At 37.8% G+C, this 11,981-nt stretch overlaps 1 protein-coding gene across 1 annotated transcript; it reads left to right on the forward strand.

The window, feature by feature from the left end:
• The first annotated feature begins 9,923 nt into the window (after window positions 1–9,923).
• LOC114261658 (F-box protein At5g03970) lies at window positions 9,924–11,728 on the forward strand. The gene has a single exon (XM_082899857.1). The coding sequence runs from the start codon at window positions 9,965–9,967 to the stop codon at window positions 11,405–11,407; it is 1,443 nt and encodes a 480-aa protein (XP_082755983.1). The 5' UTR covers window positions 9,924–9,964; the 3' UTR covers window positions 11,408–11,728.
• The last annotated feature ends 253 nt before the right edge of the window (window positions 11,729–11,981 follow it).

Raw genomic sequence — 11,981 nt, forward strand, 5'->3', positions numbered from 1 at the left:
AGGTAGAGCCATAAAACCAGGTCTTACAAATTCCCTATATATATATATATATATTTTGACTTTTTCACTAAACATTAAAGATGGCTAGATTTAATAATGTGAACACAATTATTGTCTATAATTATAAAAATATATTATGGACATGTTTGATTTACAAGATTAATAGTGAAGTATTAATAATCTTATTAAATTAGTGTGATATTCACTATCCAATTGGATTAATAAGATAAATTATCCATTGGATTAATGATCCCACCCCTACCCCATTACTAATAATCCTACAAATTTGTTGGATTAATTATCCATTGAATTAATAATCCTAAACCAAAATGTTAAAACAAACCTAGGATAATTGGGCCCACGGATTAATAATCTCAATCTCATACTCTAATCGAGCCAATCAAACATGCCCTATAGGGATTACGTTACTAATCCACTTATCAGTAAATGTGGCAAGACTTCTAAACAAATACACTTAACAATGGATATACATGATACTTGTACAATTTAAATAAGTAAAAATAAAATAAAATATTTGTTAAATATTATATGACATTCAAAATGATAAGAGTCTTCTACTTGAACCCTACCATCATCACTATCTATCTACTGCTATCACCACTCCCTCCACTTTCACCACCATTACTATCGCTATCACTCCACCACCATCCTTCCACAACTACTAAACGGTTTATCAATTTTCTTTATTTAACATGTTATTAAATCCAACCAACTCATTTAACCTTGTTTATCAAATAAACATGCATCCCATTAGGTAGCTCGAATTTGGCTCGAGTATCTCGAAATTCCAAAACGACGTCATTTTGGCTTCTTTTTTTTTTTTCTTCATCCTTTCCGACTCACAGAAGAGAAGAAAACAGAAAAGAAGAAAGAAGAAGAAGAAAAAGAAAGAAGAAGAAGAAGATATCAACACAGCAACACAACATCATCATCATCAACACAGCATCATCATCATCAATAACCAACAAATCATCATCAAACCCACACACACACATACACACAGATCTGGAAAATCAAAAACAGATTTGGAAGCCAAATCGATGAAACACACACGCACACACACGGTGGCGACGGAATGGATGAGGAAGAGGCGACGGCGGCGGAGTGGAAGAGGAAGATCGGCTCCTTTTCTCCCTTCCTCTCTCTTTCTTCTCTCTTCTCTCTCTTTTTTCCTCCCTCACTCTGTTTCGTTTCACAGATAAAAAATGAGAAAAAAAAAATTGAACTGTTAAGGAAAGAGATAGAGAGAAGAGAGAGGCGAGAATGAATGAGAGGGATGAGGCAAGTGAGGTGAGAGAGATGAGGCGAGAGTGAGAGAGAGGTGAAAGTGAACTAGAGAGAGAAACTTTTCGAGCCATTCGTGCCCGATATATTCGAGCTACAGACTATTTTTCAACTTATTGTAACTATTAGAACTTTTTATTTACCGTATAATATTATAACCGTCTAAACTTCCCGTTCGTTGCCTTTATAAAAAATGTATATAAATATATAAATGATTATCAATCTCACTTCTTTAAATTTAGAATAAATTACAAACACTCCTCTTGAGATTTATTTAAATTACAAATTATCCTTGTAGTTCTAGAAATTATATTATCCCCCCTAAGGTTTCTAATTTCATAACAAATAAGTTCTTTTATTAATAAATCATCGAGTTAATTAACAATTTGTAATAATATTAAAAATTTATTTCAATTAATAATTCAGGTAATTTTATTATTGTATATGTGAATAGTTAGAAATTTTACTTTTTCAATTAATTATGTTAAATAAAAAATTTGATGAAAAAATATTTGTAATTTTTCAAACTATAAAAAATAATTCGTATTTTAAGCAAAACTCAAGAGTGTGTTTGTAATTTATCTTTAAATTTAAGAAGAAAGTTTGTTTCAACACTATTTTGAATATTTAGGGGTTGTTTGGGAAGTATTAGATTAGTATATTTTTTGACTTTTTACGAGAAAAACGTGAAATATGGGTTGGGTTTGAAGTGGTGTGGTAGAGAGGTGATACGACTCAAATAAGATGATTGTGACCCCAAAAAAATAATGTGCTAAAATAGCACATGCTATTTTAGCACATGCCAAACAACTACTTAAAATAAAATAAAAAAAGTAATACAGTAGAGCTGTAAAACTAGGTCCGCAGATTCCCTATACTCCCCTCTTTTTTTCTTTTTTTTTTTGGGTGGATTTTTTCACTTTTCATAATTAACTCAAGGACAAATTATACTGACAGTCCCTATAGTTTGAGACTCGTGTCACTTTGATTCTTGATTTTTTAATTTTGACACATTTGACCATGAATTTTGAATCTTGTTACAAATAAGAACAATTGAAGGTACCATTTTTTAATTTCAAGAGCAAAATCGTCAATTTAATAAAATATAAACTAATTTGACAAAAATAAATGTCAAACAAATATTTTTAATTTTTAAAAAATTATTTTTATCCACCAATGATAAAATTATATAAAATTGATAAAAAAAAATTAATAAAAATTACATGATTAATTTTTAAAAATTAATTTTACATGATCATCATTCAAACACATAATAAAAATTAATTTAGTTAAAAAAATAACTAATTGTCAAAAAGATTTATCAATTTTACATAATTTTATTTTTAGTGGGTAGAAATAATTTTTAAAAATTTAAAAATATTTGTTTGACATTTATTTTTGTCAAATTAGTTTATATTTTATCAAATTGATGATTTTACCCTTGAAAAATCTAATGATATCTTCAATTGTCCTTATTTGGAACAAGATTAAAAATTCAGGATCAATGTGTCACAATCGAAAAGTCAGGGACCAAAGTGACACAAGTCCCAAACTATAGGGACTATTAGTATAATTCACCCTTAATTCAAATTCATTTCATTTGCAAATCCCATATTTTGGGTTTGTTTGGAAAGTGGATTGGCTTTTTAGTTCTTTAACTTTTTTGGCTATTTTTAACTGGAGGCTAAAAAACTGTTTGGAAAGGATTTTTGACTTTTTTGTGAGAGAAAAAATATAATGATTATGGGTTGAACGTAATATTTTTTCTTAGAGTGCTGCTATTAGCACTTACCAAAATTCTTTGGACCCCCCATTTCTTTGGACTCCAACCCTAAACCCTAAATTTTAATAATATTTTTTTGGACACCCCACTTATTACCAAATCTACCCATATTCATAATATTTTCACAATGAAATGCACACCCACCTAATTTTTCATTTCTCTCCTTCCCTGACTCACTCAATCTTAAGAGTTTGGAGCTTTGGTCTAGTACAGTTCCCCCGACCTTCCCATTGCGTAAGGATGGTAATTCACTCTCATACCCTTCTTCACTATTGTCCCATCTGGCAACACGTCGTTCTTTAAAGCTTGCTTTCTGTCAATGGGGATGGGTGGGTAGAGTCTCATGGTCTCGCTCTGCGACGCTTGTGTGTAAACTATGTCTTTCACTTCTTCGTAGATCGGAGCTTCGGATTTCTCATTGATTTCTTTGAGAATTTCAGTTTCTACATCTGGGTTTTTGAAGACAAGCCAGAAGAACCAGATTAAAGCTTTAATCTAAATGCCCTGAATTCAAGAATCTCGATAGGAGATTAGCAGATTCGAGTGATGATTTTGCATTTGTTCACCACTGTGTAGCCGAAAAAATGTATTTTGTTCAGAACTGTTTTGTCAAACAATAATGATCCTGTCAGCACTGTATGTTCGAACAAAATTTGTTCATCATTGTGTAATTTGAATCCATTCCAATTCACAACTTAAAATAACATGAATTAAATCTATTCAAAATACAAAACTTAAATCCATTCCAATTCACTCTTTTCCATTCTAAGTTAGTTTAACAAAGAAAATTACATAACTGACTATCTGCATTAATGTTCGGAACCTATGTATTGAACGAAAGGATTATGTTCAGTACTGTATTACCGAACATAATTCTAACAGTCAGCAAACTAGTACCGAATAGCTCGAACGAAACAAGAACGACCGAAAACAACCGAGAATGTTAATACAAGACATATAAACTTGTTAATGGAACGCCGGTCTCACTAGAATTGTTGTCCTCGTCCTCCATTGCTCTACACAGTAAAATAAGTGATGAAGTATACGTTATACTTGAAGCAAAACTTTCAAGTTTAATAGCGTTGATGATGGCGATGAAGATGACACATTCAGGATTTAAGATGATTAAGAAAAATAATAGATTTAGGGTTTATATTAGTTGGTTATGAAAAGTAATAGGTTTAGGGTTTACAAACATGGAATACGTATAATTGGAGTTGGAGTTGGAGGTGGGGGTGGGGGGGTGGGGGTGGGGGTAGGTGTCCAATATTATAGAGTATTAGTTCTTATTGATAGGTGGGTGTTCCATTTAATAATGTCTTTTAATGTAATTTTACTTTAGGGTATAATAAAAAAAAAATTATAAAATGGGGGGTCCAAAGAATTTTGACAGGTGCTAATAGTAGCACTCTTATCTTATTGGGTTAAAAAGTCTATTTTATTTTTTGTGACTATTTTAGCCTTCGTTTGGAAAGTGGGTTGGCATTTCTGTTTTTTGGTTTTTTTTTATTATTTTAGCCTGGGGCTAAAAAACTTGGTTTGGGAAGGGTTTTAAGTTTTTTTTGGCTTTTTTGTGAAAGAAATAATGTAATAATTATGGATTGGAAGTAATATTTTGTCTTATTGAATTAAAAAACTTATTTTATTTTTTGTGGCTAAAATAGCCAAAAAAGCTCAAGTTTGGACTTCCCAAACAGAGGCTTAGTAAAAAAAGTCCAACTTTTTTCTTCCCCAAATAGAGCCACAGTTTAGGGGTTGTTTGACAAGAATTTTTTATTTTAAAAAGTACCCCAAAAAATAAAATATACTAAATAAACTAATAAGATAAAATATCACATTTAAACTATAATTATTTTATTTTTTCTCACGCAAAAGTCAAAAAAACAAAACTAAACAAACTTTTAATAGTAAAAAATCAAAAAACTAACTACAAAAATCAATATCTCACATATCTATTATTATACATAAATTTGGAAATCCTAATTATCTTTCACTAAACATTAAAGATGGCTGGATTTAGGCAAGTTTGGCGTGTCTAAAAAAAGAAAAAAAATCAAAAAGTTATTCAAAAAGTTAAAAAGTTATTACTATTTATCCAAAAAAAATATTAAAAAATTAATATTACACACAAAATTACAAGACAAATCTGACCAGTTCAGTGCAATGTGTCCGCATTTTTTAAGAAAAATTGCACAGTTGAGGTGCAATTTTAACACACTGTTGTTCGGCTTGTGGGGGCCATCACAGGTCCCTTTTTGATAATCTGAACCGTTCAATGTGTAGAACACGTCAATTAATATGTGTCTATTAAAAATTACATTGATCAAGTATCACTAACAACATGATCAAATCAGTTTTGTATAAAAAAATAGATGGTGTTATAGTTAACGGTTGAAAAAAAACTAATTTGATAAAATAGCTATCAATATCCGATCAATGTGATTTTTTACAGCCATATAGTACTCGACGAGTTCTATACATTGAACAGTTCAGATTGTCAAAACGAGACCCGTGATGGCCTTCACAGGCCGAACAGCACCATCCAGTGCAATGCCCAAAAAGTAGCGAATCATTTCTTAGCATTAATTCATCTAAGCAGATAGTACGATCGTACAACTCACACTACTAATCTTCTCCTATACACTAATTTATACAATTTTTTAATATATATTTTTTTCATAAAAGGACAAAAAGTTAACCCAAATAATCATTTTTTTTCTCAATTTTTTAGTCTAAAAAATTAAAAAATATACTTATTTAAGATACCTCAAACAACCCTTAATATGTGAACACATTTATTATTAAAAAATTAAAAAATATACTTATTTAAAACATCTCAAACAACCCTTAATATGTGAACACATTTATTATCTCTAACCATAAAATACATATAGAGGATACGTTACAATGCTACCAACCCAAAAAAAACAAAACACAACTCTTACCGTCCTCATTTATAGAGAATACGTTACAATGCTACCAACCTCGAAAATAAAACACAACTCTTGCCATCCAAGAAAAAAAATAAAAATAAAAAAAATAGATGATTAATCTATGGGAGCTTTTTTGATAAATCCATTTTCTAAGAGTTTTATTCCATCCAACCTATATTCTTTTTGACTATTCCATTATGTCCAATTTGAGATAAGAGGACCAAAATACCCTTTTTATCTACTTATGTTCCATTTAGTTCACATTATTTTCTTATGTTTCAATAAGTCCTATGGGTGACATAATTACCAAAATACCCTTAATGTGAATGTTCACACCGTTAATATAAATGTTTATATCGTTAATGTGTAGGGGTCCGGCTCATGTCGATCCTCGTGGATGCCCGGAAAAATTCGAGTCGGGCCGGGCCGGCTCACAAGCCAAAAAAATAGGCCCGACCCGGCTCGTTGATAATATGAATATTCACATTGACAAGTTAACATTCACATTGATAGGAGTGTAAAATTGGCCTGCGGCCCGTGGGCGGCCCGAAACCTGCCCGTTGCCCGGGGCGGGCCCGGGCCGGCCCGTTCACAATATGAATATTCACATTGACATATTAACATTAACATTAACATTGACAAGAGTGTAAAATTGGCCCATGACCCGTGGGCAGCCCGAAGCCCGGGCCTGGGCCCGGGTCCAGTCCGGCCCGTTGACAATGTGAATATTCACATTGACATGTTAACATTCACATTGATAGGAGTGTAAAATTAGCCCGCGGCCTGTGGCCGGCCCGAAACCCGCCTGCGGCTCGTGGACTGCCCTGGGCGGGCCCGGCCCGACCCGTTGATAATGCAAATATTCACATTGACATGTTAACATTCACATTGATAAGAGTATAAAATTAGTCCGCGCCTCGTGGCTGCCCGAAACTAGCCCACGGCCCGTGGGCGGGCCGGGGCGGGCCCGACCCGGCCTGTTGACAATGTGAATATTCACATTGACATATTAACATTCACATTGATAAGAGTGTAAAATTGACTCGCGTCCCATGGGCGGCCCGGGGCGAGCGCGGTCCGGCCCGTTGACAATGTGAATATTCACATTGACATATTAACATTCACATTGATAAGAGTGTAAAATTGGCCCGTGGCCCGTAGGCGGCCCGAAGCCAGCCCGCTGCCCAGGGCGGGCCCGGCCCGGCTCGTTGCCAATGTGAATATTCACATTGACATCTTAACATTAATATTGATAAGAGTATAAAATTAGCCCGTGACCTATGGACAGCCCGAAGCCCGGCCTCGGGCCGACGCGGGCCCGGCCCGTTGACAACGTGAATATTCACATTGACATGTTAACATTCACATTCATAAGAGTGTAACATTAGCCTGTGCCCCGTGGCTGCCCGAAACACGCCCACGACCCGTGGGCGGCCCGAGGCGGGCCCGGCCTGGCCTGGCCTGTTGACAATGTGAATATTCACATTGACATGTTAACATTCACATTGATAAGAGTGTAAAATTGACTCGCGTCCCATGGGCGGCCCGAGGTGGCCCGGGTTTGGGTCCGGGCCTATCTCGGGCCGCTGGGGAGCTTCGGGCAGCAGACAAGTTTTACACTCCTATCAATGTTAATGTTAAGATGTTAATGTGAATATTCATATTGTCATAGGTCGAGCCAAGCCCGCCTCGGCTGCGATCGGGTTTCGGGCCGTCCACGGGCTGCCGGCCAATTTTACACTCCTATCAATGTGAATGTTAACATGTCAATGTGAATATTCACATTGCCAATGGGCCGGGCCCGCCCTAGCCCGACGTCGAGCTTCGGGCTGCCCACGGGTCATGGGCCAATTGTACACTCTTATCAATGTGAATGTTAACATGTCAATGTAAATATTCATATTGTCAACAGGCCGGGCCGGGCCCGCCCCGGGCAGCCCACAGGCCGTGGACGGGTTTCGGGCAGCCACGGGGCGCGGGCTAATTTTACACTCCTATCAATGTGCATGTTAACATGTCAATGTGAATATTAACAATGTCACGGGTCAGGCCAAGCCCGCCCCGGGCTGCAGTCGGGCTTCGGGCCGCCCACGGGTTGCCGGCCAATTTTACACTCTTATCAATGTGAATGTTAACATGTCAATGTAAATATTCACATTGTCAACGGGCCGGGCCGGGCCCGCCCTAGGCCGCGGGCGGGCTTTTGGCCGTCCATGGGCCGCGGGCCAATTTTATACTCTTATCAATATGAATGTTAACATGTCAATGTGAATATTCACATTGTCAACGGGCCGGACCGGGCCCGCCTCGGGCCGCCCATGGGCCGCGGGCAGGTTTCGTGCCGCCACGGGACGGGGGCCAATTTTACACTACTATTAATGTGAATGTTAACATGTCAATGTGAATATTCACATTGTCAACGGGCGGGCCGGGCCGAGTCGGGCCCGCCCTGGGCTACTGTCTAGTTTTATACTCTTATCAATGTGAATGTTAACATGTCAATGTAAACATTCACATTGTCAACAGGTCGGGCAAGGCCCGCCCACGGGCCGGGCCCGCCCACGGGCTGTGGGAGGGTTTCAGGTAGCTACGAGGCGCGGGCTAATTTTACACTCCTATCAATGTGAATGTTAACATGTCAATGTGAATATTCGCATTGTCAACGGGCCGGACCGGGCCCGCCCCGGGTTGCGGGCGGGCTTTTGGCCGCCCATGGGCCGCGGCCCAATTTTATACTCTTATCAATGCGAATGTTAACATTTCAATGTGAATATTCACATTGTCAACGGGCCGGACCGGGCCTGCCCCGGGCCGCCCATGGGCTGCGGGCGGGTTTCGCGCCGCCACGGGACGGGGGCCAATTTTACACTCCTATTAATGTGAATTTTAACATGTCAATGTGAATATTCACATTGTCAACGGGCCGGGCCCGTCCTAGCTCGCGGGCGGATTTCGGGCCGCCCACAGTCCAATTTACATTCCTACAAATGTGAATTTTAAAGTATGAATGTTTACATCATTAAATTGCTAATCGTTGAAAAAATATTTATAAGGGTATCAAAATTAAATATAAGGGCATAAGTGTCCAAGAAAATAGTGTAAATCAAGAAAATGGACTTTATGGAATAAAACTATACATACATGGGACTAAATGGGTTAAAAAATTCCTTCATAAACTTCTTGAATTAAAACACTTCTAAATTAGACTTATCAATAAAAATCCCTTAATCTATACCATTTTGAAATAATGGGATCCCAAGTGACACAAGTTTGAGAGTGCATTTTTGAAAAGAAAAATGCTTAGTGCTCCCACTAATTAGGTGGCAGTAGGTCCCGCCATTAATGATGTGATATTTTGGTCTTGGAATTATATATATATATATATTTTTTTTTACTTTTTTAATGCATTAGTGCTATTAGTGGTGATGTTTTTAGTGGGATGAATCATTGTTGTTTTGAAAATTCACCTGTCAGTCAATCTCTGAACAAGTACGCCTAGGACAGCTACTACAGTGTTGTATATAGATACTTATAAAATAAAGAAAAATGCCTCATACACCCACTGGGGGTCGACCGCCAGTGAGGTGGCACTCCATTATTGGCTAAAAAAAAAACTGTTTTTTTTTTTTTTTTTAAGTTTCAACCAGTGGGGGTGCGACACCTCACTGGGGTGCGACCCCCACTTGGGTATGCAGCACTGCTGTAAAATAAATCAACAATGATTCATCCCACTAAAAACATCATCACGAATAGCACTAATGCATTAAAAAAGTAAAAAAAAAAAAAAAAACACAACTCCAAGATCAAAACATCACATTATTAATGACGAGACCCACTGCCACCTAATTAGAGGGAGCACTAATTAGTGATCCCAAGCATTTTTCAAAATAAAATGCCATCCCAAAATACACACTTTCAATTTACTACTCAGCATTACTTTACAATGGACCCCCGACCCTACCTTCTTCCATTTCTCTTTCTCTGTCTCTTCTTCATTCTCTGCTCCCAACTTGCCTCCATGCCCACCCGCGTCTCCTGCTCCCTCCGCGGCCGCAACACCAACCCTGACGGCGGCGCCGGCGCTGGAAAAAATGGTGATCGTCAGATTACACTCTTCTTCCGCTCCATCAAACGAACACTTTCTCTGAATAAGGTTAGTAGCACCAATTCCCAATTCGATCACCTTTCTGATGGGATTCTCCAAGAAATTCTCTTGAGATTGCCTCTCAAATCCTTGTTTAAGTTCAAATGTGTATCCAAAAACTGGTTTTCTCGGATTTCCGATCCCTTTTTTTCCCGGTTGTATGTGTCTCGGAAACTAAATTCCCCATCTTTACCCCCCTTCCGACTCCTCTACCGCTACGTTTACGTATCCCATTTCCCCCAAATTCTCAACCGCCTCTCTCCCGATTCTCCCCGTGTCTACCCATCTCATAATTTCTCTGTTCTGTCTCTCTCTACTTTCCGAGAATACCAACAGGATGACCAGTACAAGATCTTAGCATCGAGTAATGGCTTGCTTTTGTTTTGCTCCTTAAAGAGTCGTTTGCTTTACTATGTATCTGACCCTGTAACCAAACAATGGGTTTGTTTACCCAAACCCAATACTCCTCTTCGCCATCGTCGCCGTGTATTTGTCAACGAGGGCTTCATTGCTCTATCCGATCACAACAATTTGATTACTAGCTACAAAGTGGTTCGACTCCAGTGGCACTCTTGGGAGTCATCGAATCTAAATTTTGAGACCTACTCTTCGGAGACTGGTGAATGGGATGCGTATAGGCTGTCTTGCTCTCAGCCTGTTAGGTTGCTCAAAAAGGGCTGCCCTTTTGTTTATAATGGGGCTGTGCATTGGTTTTGTTATAGAAATAGAATTCTTGCCTTTGATCCTTACAAGAATGTTGAGGAATGTCGATTGATTTATTTGCCTAATTATAGAGATTTTGAAACTGAACATATGTATGAAGGCCTTTATCGGTTGTGCGAAGAGTGCCAAGGAAAGCTTAGGTATTTTGAGGCTGCTCCTCATATCACGGAGCCTTTCTGTTTTAGTATGTGGGTTATGAAAGATTACGATAATGGGGTGTGGGATTTAGTTCATCGAGCTACGCGTGGTGAAATTTGGTCGGTTGATCCTCACATATGTGGCATTTTGTTAGATTGTTGTTTCCTTCCGTTGGCATACCATCCATTTAATTTGGATATAGTGTATTTAAGATGTAAGGAGAGAACCTGTATTGTCGCTTATAACATTCGAACAAAACAGTTGGAAGTTTCTTGTAATCTAGTAGGCCTTTTAGAGGACCTTTCTTGGCGCGTGGTGATTCCATTTGTGCTCCCAACGTGGCCAAGACCGCTTCCTAAGCAGGCTAGCGGGGGGCATTAATCATTCAATGCCTGATAATGCCATTTGTGCTTGTTGAGTTGATGCAGAGCGCTCCTGTGGTGTCACATAATAATCCAGTCGGCAATGTAGAAGACATTTCGTGGCGCGTGGTAGTGCCATTTGTGCTAAACCAACAGCGTTCTCAACCCTCTCAGATGGTGGTCTAAGTTTTCATAAATTATGTATCTTTTTCTTTTTTTCTTTTTCATGTTAGCAATAAAATGTAATGTCTTTAAACTGTTGTTACAACTATATTATTAGGTGCTCTTATGAACTTCTTTTGTCGACGACCTTTTATCTGAGATTGTGTTCGTTGTCTAATCGTTTTGCATGAGATACTAAATAGGTCATCTGTCTTCAACAAGGCTGAAGATCTGTGTGTTTACTTTGCTATTTGTTATGCATTGATGCCTTGCCTCCATACAATGTTTGTTTCTCTTCATACTTTAGTTTTCTTGGCCAATTATATATTTAGGTCTAGAATCTAAATGAGATTATATGCATTATAATTGTAATGTAGTTCAGTTAAAGGCAAAGTCTTAGACATGAATGTAAATGGACAAAGGTTGGATGT

Source organism: Camellia sinensis, chromosome 1 (genome assembly GCF_055761805.1).
Source record: "Camellia sinensis isolate YWXY chromosome 1, ASM5576180v1, whole genome shotgun sequence".
NCBI classification, from domain to species: Eukaryota; Viridiplantae; Streptophyta; class Magnoliopsida; order Ericales; family Theaceae; genus Camellia; species Camellia sinensis.

Excerpts from the sequence above, each read along its gene's own strand:
- LOC114261658 (XM_082899857.1), top strand. The coding sequence starts at position 9,965 with ATGGACCCCCGACCCTACCTTCTTCCATTTCTCTTTCTCTGTCTCTTC.